The sequence below is a fragment of the Cnephaeus nilssonii genome (genome assembly GCF_951640355.1).
Source record: "Cnephaeus nilssonii genome assembly, chromosome: 4".
In the NCBI taxonomy this organism is placed as follows: Eukaryota; Metazoa; Chordata; class Mammalia; order Chiroptera; family Vespertilionidae; genus Cnephaeus; species Cnephaeus nilssonii.
In genome coordinates, this window is record NC_137075.1 from 35,383,761 (window position 1) to 35,399,582 (window position 15,822).

At 39.4% G+C, this 15,822-nt stretch overlaps 1 protein-coding gene across 1 annotated transcript in view; it reads right to left on the reverse strand.

Moving 5' to 3' along the window:
- The window catches only part of LOC307097669 (ribonuclease 4-like), a gene marked incomplete at its 3' end in the record, with an annotated part of 85,660 nt that extends 70,180 nt beyond the window's left edge, over positions 1-15,480 (reverse strand). The window contains exons 1-2 of the mRNA XM_079767735.1: positions 15,406-15,480; positions 3,551-3,836 (exon numbers count right to left, since the gene is read on the reverse strand). Of these exons, the coding sequence (XP_079623861.1) occupies positions 3,551-3,819 (269 nt within the window). The 5' untranslated portion in view covers positions 3,820-3,836; positions 15,406-15,480. The remainder of the gene's footprint in view (positions 1-3,550; positions 3,837-15,405) is intronic.
- Positions 15,481-15,822: the final 342 nt, after the last annotated feature.

A 15,822-nucleotide genomic window follows, 5' to 3' on the forward strand; every position in this document is an offset into this window, starting at 1 on the left:
TGATGTTGTTTTGATTCATGTTGTCCCAGAACTCCCTTAGACTCTCTTCCTGCTTTTTAATTTTTTTCCCATTTGTTCTGCTTTGGTGTTTTTTCTACCTTGTCTTCTAACTAGTCTACTGTTGAAACTTTCCATTGTGTTCTTTATTGCTGCTATGTCATTCTTTCATCTTAATTCTTACACATCTTGGTGAATTTCTGATCCAGACATTTGAGCATCCTTATAGCCATTACTCTGAATTCTTTCTTTGACAAATTGCTTGCCTCTATTGCATTTCATTCCTTTTCTCGTGATTCCTCCTTTTTTTTTTTTTCATTTGGGAGTGTTTCTTTGTCTCCCTATTTTTGCTATTGCTTTGTAATTGTTTTCATGTATTGGATCAAACTGCTATGCCACCCAGATTTTTTGAATTGGTTTTTTGTAGTAGATATTTTGGTGGACCCAGTGGTTCAGTGTCTCAGGTCTCCTTGGCTGAGATTTCTAGGGAGGCCCTCTACTTGAAATATTTGGGTTCTCGTGATAGAGTTTGGTCTTTAATGTTATTGTCCCACTCATGGATGGAGTTGCCTCTCAAGATGTCTGATCATGTGGCTCACTTCCTACCACATTATGCCAACGTTTTGGAGATGCTGACTGAATGGCACATAACACAATATGACAAGACACAACACAGGAGGAACAGAACATGAATGTACACAAGACACCTATAACCCTAATAAAAGTGACAGCTAGAGAAAAGAGATTTAGAAAATAGAAAAGAGAACAAGAATGATAGTGAGAAAGAATAAAGAAAGAAAGGAAGTCTATGGGGAGGAAACACAACAAATAAATAAAAAAAAGCACAAACAAAAAACACCCCCCCCCCCAAAGAAAAGGAGAGAGCAGAATCTATAGATGCAGAGCTTAAATAGAAAATATAAGGTTGAGGAATTGGACGAATATGGGAAGGATCACGGTTTGGAATAGAGGCAGGAGAAAAATAAATATTGAAAAAAGTTTTTGAAACAGAGAGTAGTGGAGAGAGCAGATAGGAATTTAGGAAATGAAACAAGTTAAAAAATTAAGAGAAGAAAAGAGCAAGAAAAGAAAGAGGAAAAAAGGTAAAATTGAGTAGGAGGAGAAAGAAAAGAGAAGGAGAAATGGAACAGGAGCAGGTAAAAGGAAATTAGATATATGAATAAACCAACAGAGACACATCAATAAAGAAGATAAAGAAGATCCATTTTTAGAAAGGATAAAAAAGAAGGGAAAGGAAAAAAAACTAATACAGAGATAGGAGAAGAGAAATGGGAGGAAAGAAAGAGAAGTGAGGAAGAAAAAGGTGCAAAGAAAAATAAAATAAGGTAAAATGAAGAGCCTGGAGCAAAGGGATCATACATCAAACACAGTCTTCTGGGTACAAAGGAATGACAAGGCCCTGGAGGCAGGAGCTAAAGAACAAAATTCAGCCAAGTAAGTTTGAAGATCTAATTGGCTTTATTAAGCAATTCAGGAGTTGGGCAGCATGCCATCTAGCAACTAGAAAGGTGCTTCGGTGAGTTGTACAAAATGGAGGGTTTTTACAAGCAGAAAGAGGGTGGGACTATGTAGTTAGAAGAATGGATTATTTTAAGCAAGGACACCTTCATTCAGGGGAAGGCAGAAGGTCTTATCAGCCATATTACCTCACCAGTGCTGATCAGGTAATTCTAAATTGATTGGTTTAAAATTTCAACTGTGGAAGAGGCTGAAATATGGTTAGTTGTTAAGTTTTAGTTTGGTGACATGGATTAGCAAAAATGATCCACCATTTTATTTATGAACTAGAGGCCTAGGTCACCAAATCTGTGCACTGGTAGGTTCGTTAGCAGCTGCCGGCTGCCGATTACTGACCGGGTACTCCCTCCCTTCCCCCAGCCGCCTGCTGCTGTAGGCCAGGGCCTCCTTCCCTTGCCCCAGCTGGCCCCACCCCCTGGTCGAACTCCCGGTCCAGGGGACAATTTGCATACTACTCTTTTATTATATAGGATTTTTCATGCCTAGGATTTTTTAACTTTACACTGGTGTGAAAGCAATATGTAGTCAGAAGAAATTGGTGGGCTAAGCTATGATGTTCAGTAGTGTTGAAAAGAATGGAGTAGAAAGCAATCCAAAATGGGGTCACTTTTGGTAATCATGTGAAGTAACAGATAGGTGAATTACCTTGATTGTAGTGATTCTTTCACAATGCATATGTACTAGTATACTGAATGAGGTTGCACACCTTAAACATAAACAATGTATATTTCCTTTAATTAAAATATTTTCAGTTTAGTCCTTTCACGTGCACACACACACACACATACACACACACACTCACATACATACTTACATTTTTAGCTGCTAGTGTCTTCATACATCTCTGTTCTCCAATATGTTTCAAAATAATCAAAGAGAAAAGGGAAGGGTGTAAGAATTGTCTTTAGTAAATGACACAAATGTTTCTGTGTCATGGACCAGTTTATGAGGGTATAAAGGTGTTCGTGCATGTTTATAAACTAGAAAAGAATTTTAAAAAGATAAAAGAAAAGAAATCCCACACAAGAAACATAGCACCATATTCACAGATATCTGTAGTTTGAGTTCTTTATTACAAAGAAAACATGAATAATCTTTCCAGTCAGGAAGAGACAATGAGTCTTACTGATCTAGTACACTGTTAATAATCTGACTTACTACTATGATTCAAAAGTTTGTGAAGAGAAAAAGAAAGTTTCTGTATTATTTCTTAATCTTATTAGATACAAACATAACTAGGTTGCCAAATTATACAGACAGAGATCTCATTTTTCCAGTTCATATTTCTAAATGTTTAATGCTTCCCCCAACAGCTGACTTTTGAGAATATCAAAAAGCAGTTACTTTTAAAGCACTACCTGTCATGAAGTAGGATTAGTAGCCAGTTGAAATGGATGTTTTTTTAAATGGATTTTTTTGTATCAGCTTTTTCACATCTTCATGTTCTTCAGCAAATCCTTTAACTTTGGGCCCCTTTTGTAGCAACATGAACATCACAGGGGTGCGGTGGTATTAAAATTAGATAACTGAGATGGAAATACCTTAAAATATGCGAAATGCTATATCACACATATAATGACGAAATTCCAGAAGATAGGATTTGAGAGAGCTATGCTGACCAGTATTATAAAAGGAATCAGAAGAGTTTATAGAAAATTTTATTATAGAAAGCCCAGTCCTGTTATATGTTTATGTCTCCATTTCTCTTTGATGCATTTAACAGAATAGATTATATAGAGAAAAAGAAGTAGACATAAGTAGACATAGCTCAAATGCATTACTCATTGCTATTCAAGGAGTAAGTAAAAGGTCAACTACGAGGCCATAACTGCTTCAGGATAGCATCTATCCGTCAACGTGCACAGGCACCAGGGGTTTACCATCACAGGCAATGACCACACTCCTAGAGCTGCCCCTGCCCTGATATCTGCAGTTTCCCGGGGAACCTGCTGTAAGCCTGCAGTCTGTGACTCTCACTACACCCTTATGGCAGTTCATCTTGCCATTCTTGCACTGGATGTTGGGGTTCCTGCAGATGTTATTAATGGCCCCGATGTCTGCATGGATGAAGGTGTTGAATTGCTTGCACGTAGGCCTCGTCATCCCCCGTGTTTGCATAATCATGTTGCAGTACAAGTCGGTGCCACCTGTCTCTTCAGAGTCCACATGTTGCCGCAGGAATCGTTGGTACATGAACTGGCCATAGGAGGGCTGCACCAGCCCCAGCCCCAGCAGGGTCAGCAGCAAGAGCAGAAGCAATGAAAGGGTCTTCTGGAGAGCCATCACCACCTTGGAGGTGCCTGGAGAGAAACCAAGGGGAAGGAGAAAGGAAGGTAACAAATGGGCACCAGAGAGAGGTCTTGAGAATGGCAAGTTGATATTTCCTCAACTCTATAGTCTACTCTTTCCTCCCCACTTCTCTGCTCACAACTTTTCTCATCACTGCTTCCTAAAGAGTATAAAGTTTGCAAACATGATCTTCTCTGAAAGCAAGAGCTTTTCTCTCTTATAGAGACACGATGCTGTATCCAGTATAATGACTCAGGGCAGAGACTGAACAGGTGGAAGCCCAGGTGTATATGTCCTATATGGCCAGGGTGTGAAAAGGCAGATCTAAATTACACTGGAGTTGTCTGTCTCTTGAGGAAATTCTCTAGTCATGTGATCTTTGGAGAGTGTTCGGTTCCCTGGAGACTGATTCCCAAAGATTTGAATAGATAGGATATGCCAATGAGAGTTTGTGAACTGATTTTAATTCCTGAAATCTTGGAATTGAGGAAGGTGTAGGAAAAAAGGATAGAGTAACCTTTAGGGTTAGCCTTTCCTCTCATGTGTCTATTCTTTTATTAAATTAAAAAAATTAAATAACAGTTGACATACTGTACTACATGTATACTGATTTATATAGCTTAAGAAGTGATCACCACATAAGTCTAGCACCCATCTGACACCATATATCATTATTACAACGTTATTGACTGTATTTCCTATACTGACTTGGCATCCCCATGGCTATTTTTAAAACTGGCCATTTGTACTTCTTAATTCCTTCACCTTTGTCACCAAGTTGGCATTCTTTTAATGGTATTAAAATCAAGTCGTTTTGGAAATCTTGCTAATCCTATTTAAAAACAAAAACAAAGTAAAAAAAAAAAAGAGTATCCAGCCAAAGTGCTCTGAAGATAGTAAATATTGGTTGAGTGAACTAAGAAACAAAACGAGGGATGAAACAAAATGGCTTGTGGAATTGACTGACAAAAGAAATTTTAAAAATAAATCTCAACAGCACAATTGCCACAAAAGAGGACTTAGACTGTCTTTTTTCCTTGCTGCTATGCACAACCAAAAACTAGGCCCTGGTGATATATTCCATATCATGCATGTATCCTTGATGCTGTGTCTGTCTTGTCAATAGCTGTTGATAGTTTTCTGTTGTCTCTACTTGCAGAATCCTTTTGTTGGCACTTTTGGCAGTGGAAAATAAACATATGTTTAATACAGTTTAAAAACAACACAAACACTAAACAAAAACCTTCAGAGCCACAACAAAGAAAACATTGCCATATAGTGTCAGAACATTGCTTCTGTTGACCTAGTAGAGAAAGACACCCAGACCTATCTGACTCTAAAATCAGTGCTTTTCCCACATCTTCTGCTGCCTCTCTCTTTCCACTCCCCAAATATTCAGGATATTCAAGACATTTATGTTCAGAGTTGCTTCTCTCTAGCAACAGAGTTTAATCAGGGGTAGAATAGGGTAGGAGTGGAAGTGGGAATCCCTCACCAACACCAACTAGCTAAATGCTGCCATCTGACAGTCACTCCCGCGATTGGCATGAACTCATGAACTGTGATTCTCCTTGACCCTGGCATTGAAGCAGGGCTGACTCACTAGAGCAGTGATTTTCAACCTTTTTCATCTCATGGCACACATAAACTAATTATTAAATTCTGCAGCACACCAAAAAATATATCATTTGTCAATCTGACAAAATAAATAGGTATAATTTTGATTCATTCACAACAGGCAGCTATTGTGTTGGTTGTCATTTTTTAATTTGACAATCTAAGAGAAAAGAGTCAGTGCTCCTGACTAAATAGTCAGGTATTGCATGTTTTAAAAATTATTGTGGCATACCAGTTGAAAATTGCTGTACTAGAGCAAATAAAATTAATCTCTGACTCAACAGGAAGTGAGCAACCCAAAACAGAAAGCACAATTTTTTGAGGGTCATACAGACCCATTTCTAATATGCAGTCCATGGGCTGATTGTAGCTGAAGTCCTGGTTTGATGTGTATGGGTACTACTGTCCTTTGTTTTCAAAGATGCTGCTTCATGATGGCAGGTCACACTGTCTGGGTGACTGAAATGGCTGATGAGGGACCTGCATACCAGTTTCAAACATAACTTCATTCTTTAAAATGCTATCTCCTATAGTCACAGCCACCTTTTGCTTGTATACGAAAAGCTAGAAAGCTCTAGGTTACATTAGAGTGTCTATAGCTATAGATATGAGATATGGACTTAGGAAGATAGAGAAGTGAACAGTGTGGGAACAAGAGTAGAAGGGATAAATGATGCTTGATTAACTCCTCATCCTTAGACTAATGGATAAAATTTCTGAAGGTACACTTAGCACTTAGATCATAGCTTCATCACAACAATGTACTTTGGTTATTTTCCCCAAATCTAATCTTGCATGGTTAATCTTGCACTTCTTATTTTGCCTGGGACTGTCTAACTTTTTCTCATCCTGCTTCTTGGTGTCCAATATATGATTTAGAAAGATAACTGGCTCCAGAGAAGACCTAAACTAAATCCACAGCCTCGGCCACAATAACAAACTGATTTAATAAGCCACCAACAAATATTGGCCAACAAGTCCAAAGTAGCCATCAATGAGTGTATCTCAAGACTCTAGCTGCAACAGAAAATGAATTGATCCCCAAACCATCCCAACACATACTTTTTGGTCAGAGCTTGTCCCAAAAGCTTCCTCCACTCTACCACATTGATTCTCAATAAGAACTTCTTTTGATATTGTGATCCCAAAGAACTAGCTCTGCCACTTTACCTATATGATCTTGGGAAAATTACTTAACCTCTCTCAGCGTTATTCCTCATTAGTGAGTATAATAATACCTACATCTTAGGGATGTTATGTGGAATAAATTATAAAATCAATGTTAAGTGCTTATCATAATGCCAGGTACATGGTAAGTTCTCAGTAAGTGTTGGCAATGATCATTTTTGCAATTTCCATTTTTCTTGGTTTCCTTTGCTTCTTTCAATCTGGATAAAATAATATGACTACACAAATTTGTATATATTGTTGCTCCCCTCTCCTTTATTTTGTGGAGTACATGTATTCCTTCAAAATTAGAAGGCTGTTTTTAAGTTGAAATATCTCAGCTACTAGATTTTATGCTCTGTCCCTACAGAAAAATTTCCATGGCAAATTGAGTGGAATTGTCTTCCTTGCATATCACCATTCTTCAAAGGGCTTGGGCATTTTTAGGTTTTTGTTTACTTTTCCCTGCAAAGTTAACAAAAACAGTTGACCAGGACTTCAATTCCTCAAAATACTCACTTGAGATACAGAGTGACTTGCCTTTCACATGACATTTCATTTTAAACAGCTTTAGGTTGTGAGAGAACAAGAGACCCAGAGAAAAAAGTGCTAGGATTGGCTACCCAGCTTCTAGTTCCATCAGCAGGTCAGCAAGCAGCCCCATCCCACTGCCATGTGATTTCCTAGGAAACAGTCATTTGCCCTAACACCAGAGCAGAGAATGCAATGATAATACTCTAAGCAGATTTTTGGAGAAAAATATGTATTTTCACAGCTATGGCACACTCAATATAATAATGGTTCATACTCGTGGACTGCCCTAAAAGACCTTGAGTAGGTCAATGATCTCTATGGAAGTCGTCTTGCATCATATCAGGGTGAAGGTACTAGTTGGAGAACCTGAGAAAAAGGTCCAAATATTCTGCCAACATCTGGACCTTTCTCACTTTCTAAGGGGTTTTTGAGATTTTACAATAAGGTAAATTTCTATTAGGAGAGATTTGGAAAACTCTTCTTCCTACTATCTTAGGAAATGATAATGATATCAAGTTGTTGAAATAGGATAAGTCAAGGAAGAAAGATTCATGTGCTGAGTGTGCACCAGTAATTTACTTCCCCATTTCTTCCTGTATAACTTTAAATGCTTTCAGTGAGATTGGGCTCTCCTTGGTGGCACCTGGACACTTATCTATAACCTGGGTATTGAAAAAGCAAGGCTTTTGGCCCATTTCAGGGCAATGTAGGCAGCAGGAGAGGGCACCATTGTGAATACCTTGACAAGCACAGTCATATGTTCACAAGACAGCAAAACTAGTGATTCATAATTGTAATTTATTGACAACTACTTTCTAAATAAAATATTCAGGCATCTGTTGATAGAAATTAGATTACCAAAAGTTAACCACAAAATCTGTAAATTGATTAGTATGCTATATAATAAAGAGCTAATATGCTAATTAGACCTCTGGAACCACCAGTGGGTAGATGGTGGGGCCCCGAGGCAGCCGGGGTGCATGGGCCTACCCTTACACAAATTTCGTGCATCGAGTCTCTAGTATTTTATAAAGAGAGTGTCTGTTTACATGAAAACAAATCTAGATGAAGAAGAATAAGAGATAAGCTTGGAATCTTTCTATAAATTCCCAAAGACCTCACAGTTGCCTGACATCCATTGATAAAGTAAAAGATTCAGGAGAAAATCAAATTTTTTAACTTTATGAGAAATAACCACAAGAGTACCCTGGGAGCAGTCTGGTCAATACAACTCAAAATTACCTCCTGCCTAAGACAAGAGGTGGGTACCAGGAGTGAATTTTGGTATTCATGCAGGTGTGTGTGTGTGTGTGTGTGTGTGTGTGTGTGTGTGTGTCGGTGTGTTGGTGTATGTGTTGGAAAGAGAGAGAGAGAGAGAGAGAGAGAGAGAGAGAGAGAGAGAGAGAGAAACAGAGAGGAAAAAGAAAGTTTAAGAGAGAGGTAGATATAAAGTTTAATTAATCTGTTGGTATTTAGTTCTAAACACTACTCCTTTTAGTTTAACTTTTATAAAAGTAATATTGACTTATTTGAAAGCAAGAACAATTTGCCTCTCATGAAAATTTTGCTTAGCAGCCATGAGCCCTGCAATTTCCCAGCTCTCTCTGTAAGATGAATTTACATCTATCTTTCCACTCACAGGAAGGGGAAGTCTACCTTCCTATTGACTGAGAAGGCACTAACTGACAGGGAAAAGGGCATTTGTATTCCATGCCATCCTCTCTGGGGGCAGCTGAGTAGAGAAAATGGGGAAAAATCAATAGGCCAAGAATTAATGAGAAGACTTTGATTCTTACTGATTTCAGAGACATTTTTATTTATTAACATGTTGTAAAACAGAAAACAAAAGATCCAGGCAACTCATTTTCTGGGCCCCTGTCAATGAATATAGTCACCACTGTTTTGGAGTATGTGGGGAAATTCCAGGAATGGAGAGCAGAGTCAACTCTGGGCCAGGGGCTTGCTGGTTATGGACGGTAAAAGGACTCATCAAAGGGACAGGCAAGCCATGTTCACAGGCAACAACTATGTCTCTGGACCCTACTGTGGCTCCGTACCGGCAGGGAGGCCGGGGGGGACCCTCATGTCCTTATCATGGTTTCACAGTATGTGCCATTGTGGACACTTGGATTGGCATCATAGTGCTGGGCCAGGAAGTGTCTGTACCTGCTGTCATTCTGAGCCAGGATCAGTGGGGTCCGACCCAGACCCAGAATGAAGACTAGCAACAGGGGACCTAGGTCCATCATCATCTTTACTAACAAAGGCTTCTGCCAAGGGAAAAAGGTATGCTGGGGCAAATTAGGCTAAAAAGGGAAATTAGGCTAAAAGCACAGGGCATCATGAGTCAGGTACCCTCTGTCACCTAAATTGCATATTTTCTTTTCCTCATTAATCTCACATTTCTTGTCAAGCCAATACTTTGGAAAATCAATCTAAAATTTCCTGAACACAGATCCGGGTGAGCCTGGCCCCGGGTCCGGGTGAGGCCGCGGGCCCCTGGAGCCGGGTGAGCCTGGCCCCGGGTCCGGGTGAGGCCGCGGGCCCCTGGATCCGGGAGAGCCTGGCCCCGGATCCGGGTGAGGCAGTGGGCCCCTGGATCCGGGTGAGCCTGGCCCCGGGTCCGGCCGAGACCAAACCAGAGGGAGTCGAACCTGCAATACCACCATTTGTCCACCATCCAGACCTGAGGGGTCAGTGCCAACATATACTCATAAGGAACTGGTGGACATTGATATTGGGTCTCAAAAGAACTGTTGGTCCAGAAAGAAACTCACTACTGACTGATTCATTTGCCTGTCAGCATAACTATTATTGCTCGTCGCACATTCAATTCTTATAAGTACATCTCTAGTGACACATGATTTCGCTCATCTAGGGGAAATGATGAACAACATGGACTGATGAACAAGAACAGAACCAGAAACAAGGAGACATCGATCGGACTATCGGGCCTCAGAGGGAGGATAGGGGAGGGTGGGGGGAGAAGGGAGAGATCAACCAAAGGTCTTGTGTGCATGCATAAGAGCCTAACCAATGGTTAAGTCCAACAGGGGGTTGGGGCATCCATGGGGAGGGATGTGGGATGGGAATGGGGGGATGAGGACAAATATGTGACACCTTAATCAATAAAGAAATTAAAAAAAAAAAATTTCCTGAACACAACTTCCAGTCCCAAACATTCTTTCCTATCCCTTCAGACTCACTGAGTACTTACCTTTCTATCAGTCATAGCATTGCAATATCCATTCACACTCTAATTCATTTATTAATTAATTGACTAACAAATATTATATAAGCTCCTCTGGGTACAAGGCACTGTGCTAGGTAGGCCCTGGCACACAGAAACCAGTAAGACATACCAAGTCCTCCCTAAAAGGAGATGTAGCATCCATGGGGAAGTAATGGGAGCTCCAGTTCACTGAGATGAGACAGTAAGATAGGAGACATATAAAAAAGATGGACTTTGAAAAAATTACATTTAATTTATTTTAGAGATAAAGGAAGGGAGAGGAGAGAGAGAGAGAGAGAGAGAGAGAGAGAGAGAGAGAGAGAGAGAGAGAGAGAAACATTGATGTGAGAGAGAAACATCTTATTGGTTGCCTCCTATTGGCACCCAGACCAGAGATCAAACCAATACCAGGGGTTTGATCTGACCAGGAATCAAACCGTCAACCCCGGCAACCTTTGGTGCGTGGGATGATGCTCAAACAACTGAGCTATACTGACCAAAGAGGTCAAAGAAGGACTTCTAATGAACCCTAAACCCAGGAAAGGGTGAATCAGAGGATTGTTAAAGTCAGTATTCCAGGTATTCAAGTTAATAAACCAGCTGGCTATAAGGAGAGCAGTTGAGAGCAATTTTGCCCTTAGGTGAAGGGGCACAGACCTAATTCCCCAAGAATTAGTTGGTTTGTGGCTAAAGGTGGAATTATTCTGTACTATTTAGAAAAAAACAGAGAGGAGCATGGAAAAATCAATGCAATTCCTGGAAGTGGGTCTGGGGTCAACTTTTACAGAAGACTGCAGAAGGAGGAATTCAAGCTTATTCTTAGGAACAATGTGGATTATTCTCAGAGAATATTTTCTAGTTTCCTTATAAATGTACATAGACTGTTATACAATAGGCATATGATGTTACTATGTGATAAAAAAAACAACAATAACAAAAAAACAACCTCTTCAATAGCTTCTTGGCCTTTTGGCTAAGATCAAGTGTAAAAAAAAAAAGCCTCTTCAGAACTTTTCCTCAAGCTGAAGTCTTTATAATTGGCTGTAATGATTTCTTAACGTCTTCTTGAAAAGAAGAATAAGCCCTAGCCAGTTTGGCTCAGTGAATAGAGTGTCAGCCTGTGGACCAAAGAAGTGTTTGATTCAGGTCAAGGGCATGTGCCTAGGTTGCAGGCTCCTTCCTGGCCAGGGCCCTGGTTGGGGCTCCTATAGCACCCAATCAATGAATGTGTTTCTTTCACATCAATATTTCTGTCTGTCTTTCTCTCTCTCTTCCACTCTCTCTAAAAAATCAATGGAAAAAATATCCTGGGTTGAGGATTTAAAAATTAAATAAATAAAGTATTTAAAAAAAAAGAATAAGGAAGAGTAGAGAATTGCTACCATCATCTCTCAAGAGTTTTCAGTCTAAACTGTAGAACTCAAACTCCCCAGGGGCAGTGTATCACAGACAAATAAACCCATAAAGTAAATATAATGCTTCTTCCTGGAGTTTGATTTTATCTCAATGATAGCTATTAAAATGGAATTAAACAAGCATAGATTATAACAAAATAGAAAACAAATTTCTTATGAACTTTTAAAACTTTATGTGTTAAGAAATGTGAAGATTTGAGAACTGAAAACTATTTGGTGTTTGCAGCAAGAGGTTTCTGACAATATCTTTAGTTCTTTGGCAAAAAAATTAAAGAACATTCAGAACCTTTAAAAACTGTCATATCTTCCCCCCACATTATATCAAATCTATGTGAGTACTCCCATATCCAATAATAAAAGTGACTTTTCACAAAAATTTGAAACTGATTTTTATAATTTTACTTTTCAAATGGTTTGTGAATGAGCAACTTATTTACTTTATGATTGGCTATGATTTCTTAGCAACCATCACACTTAATGAGAAATTCTTACAATGGGAGAAAAAAATGGACCTTCAATTTATTCTTAAGTGTGATGTGATTCATATAAATCCTAAATTAAAAGACAAATGGTACATTTTCATAGACATTAAATTAATTAGCAATCTTTATTTTGTACTTTTCTAACTCAATAAACATTATTTTCATGTCAAGTGTTTTTATACCCTTAAAGATGCCACAGGTTCTAGCTCTAAGCCTGTAGTATTACTAAACAGCCCTTGGAGTAAGTCTGTGAATCTAGAAAGACCCGGAAATCCAGGGTTCTGATGGTTTCATGGGAAGGCGTGTGAGAGAGTGAGCAAAGTGAACACTCTTTCTCATAATCATTTGGCATGATACCCCTTGTCTGATTCTTAATAATGATACACAAATTTGGCACACTGTTGAAGAATACCAAATTATACACTAAGAAAAATGTTGTTCATCCCACAATACTGAAATAAACAACAGCTGAAAATTTTTCCATTAAGAACATCAATTATAACTTGTAATAGAATCAAGTGAAAGCATGTTCTTGGAACTTGAGCAAAAATGTGATTCATGACTGAAGACAGAAGAGCCAGCCCTAAAAGAATAACAAGTATTCATACATGGCCACTGCTTCAACACAGCTGCCGGCCTGCCATGCTCCCCATTTGCCAAGCTCTTTACATTTACACTGTGCTTTTTAGTCTTCTGGGTGTGTTTTCTTTTTCTAGTTTTGTGGAAGACCTCATCAAAGGTTTATTGATTTGGATTCATTTAGGTCTCTTATTCTTCAATAGACAAATATTGTCTTCTAAGGTTCCCAAGATGAAATAGGACCTTAGGGTCACCAAGTCAACACCTCTCTGCCTGGGGCCAGAAACCCAGAGTTCAAAATCAAGTAGAGCCAGAGCTGTAGTAGCCAAAAGAGTCATTAGGTGGCAGTGGTGGGTAGAAATGTTGCCAACATCTTCCATGAGGTAGTGGAGACCATGGGTCCTTGCAAGATGTGCCAGTGCTCTACAAGTTGTGGGAATATCTTTGTTCAAAGAAGGTAGTGTGAGCTGCTGGGCCTGACTAGAGTCTGTCCAAACACTCTGTGCTTAGTTATTGAGACCAAGGACACCCCAGTAGATACAAGTGTCAAAGCAAGAGTCATACAGCTCAGGATCTGCTCGCAAGGATATCACCAAGTAAAGATATATCTATTGCAAATTTCCACGGGTGCCATTTCTAAGCTGTTATTCAATCACCTATCTCCTTGTCAGTGTTTCCTACTAGTGTACACTCTACAGGAGGGCAGAGCCCATGTTATTCACCTTGAATCACAGTGCCTGCCTCACAGTAGACCCTCAATTTTTAAAAATTTTTTTAGTGATTGACTTCATTTTCCTCTCCAGGCTTAAGTTTGTTCATCTATAGAATGAGAGAGTTCCCAACTCTAAAATATAAAATTCTATGGTTCTATTTAAGCATAACAGAATATTTTCCTGTTTTACTGGCAAAAGTCTAGTGGAATTACAGAGACAAGTTTGTATAAGTTTTGTTGATAGTAGAAGGCACCTTGTGAAACAAATAGATGATAAGGAGAACTGAGACTCAATCTCACTGAGATGTATCATTTCTTAAGGCTCAGTGTATAAGGAAAACCCATAGACCACCTCTAATTAAGGCCCTGGACTGATGCCACACAGGGGCTTTACATCCTACAAAGCCACTTGCTGGTGGAGATTGAAGGCCTCCCATCCCAGTCTGGAGAGGTAAAGAAAAATCTTTCCTTCAAACTTGCAGAACTTGCACATTAATTCTGTAAGAACTTAGCTAAATTTTGCTCAGGCGTATTGTAATCTTGAATCCCTAAGACATCCAGAAACCAAAGCCCAGCCAGTACACACCATGGCCACCAGTTTCTAATATCTGCTCCCCCACTCACAACTTTCTCACTCATATATTCAATCCTAAATTTCCCCTAAAGAGGTACAATCAATTTGGGAGAAAACAAGTATGAGACAGATTATTTGTGCTACTGAAGTGAATCTGCCTAGGTCAAGGGCTTAGAGCCTCACATCTGGTGGTCAAACTCACTCACACATAACCTTCCATATTCAAGCACATAAGTGTCAGTCAGCTTTTTGTCAGTGAAATATATCCTCACTGTTCTTCAGACTAACTTTATCATCTGTCTCAAACCCATCCTTTAATCTTCACAAGAATGAATATTCTCTTCCTCTCTCCTCAGCCAATGTTTTGTATTCAAGATATTTGTCCAACTTTACACACCAGGGACTTAACTTACAGTCTATGATGAGTAACTATGGTTATAATTTCCATATGGCTTCACACTTTTATATATTCTCGGGCAATATCCCTCAAAGCGAAAAGCATAACACCCAATGCATACTCCTCCCTTTATCTCTTTTCCTTCTTTCTTTCCTTCAGCCTGCCAGTGTAACTTCTTTTGATCTTGGATGTGTTCCACTTGGCTCTTAAAGAGCAATCAAAACTTCTTTTTTTCTTTCCCTGACCGGTTTGGCTCAGTGGATAGAGCGTCAGACTGTGGACTGAAGGGTCCCAGGTTCGATTCCAGTCAAGGGCATGTACCTTGGTTGCGAGTACATCCCCAGTAGGGGGTGTGCAGGAGGCAGCTGACCCATGTTCCCTCTCTATCCCTCTCCTTTCTTCTCTGTAAAAAAAAAAAAAAGAAAAAAAAAAAGAATAAAATATATATTTTTTAAAAACTTTTTTTAAAGTAAAAAAAATTAGTAGAGAAGATTAGAAGAAAAGGGCTAAAAGCATTCTTTTTGTTTCTTTTCTTGCTCTGCCACATTTAATGCCTGTTCACTGGGGGCATCCAGATGCCCTTCAGCAAATGGCTTCCCCAGGTCTTTGGGGATTTTATCACAATTCAGGAATCCCTTCTAACCCTTCACTTGCTCCCAGGCTCACTAATCTCCCTTCATACACACCCACACCCACACACACACAATACCAAAAGAAATCTGCTCTCATTTTAAACTTTACAATCTGGTTCATTTTTTCTTAGTTCATAAGTTGGGCCCATAGGCTTTAAAGGGGGGAAAATTGTTTCATAGAAATAGCTAAGTGGCTAGAAATCGTATGTATATATGAAAAAAATACAGCGGTAGATTACCCAGGGGTAAGAATCTTGCAAAAATCTGGAACAGTGGCTCCAGCTGAAGATGGTTTCCAGCTCTTTGTTCCTGAAGATGCGTTCCAGCTGTGTGCACTGGATCCCTCTGGTTCTGATTATATAGCGATCTAATGAACTGGGTGGGGAAACTAGTTCCAAAGAACCCTAATGCTGGCAGAGATAAGGAAACCAAGAACTCTGCCCTTGGCAAAAAAGGAAATTCACCTTTTTCTTGGAAATGACCAGATCAAATATTTACCCACTGGAGTGGATTAAGGAGTTGTTCTAAGAGGCAATGTTTGATGTGATAAGCAAGGCCCTTTGTTCCAAAGCTGCCCTTTTTCTGATGTCCGTGGTTCTTACTCTTGCCCAAGATAGGACAAAGGTTTCTTTGTTCACATATATGATCTGGATCCA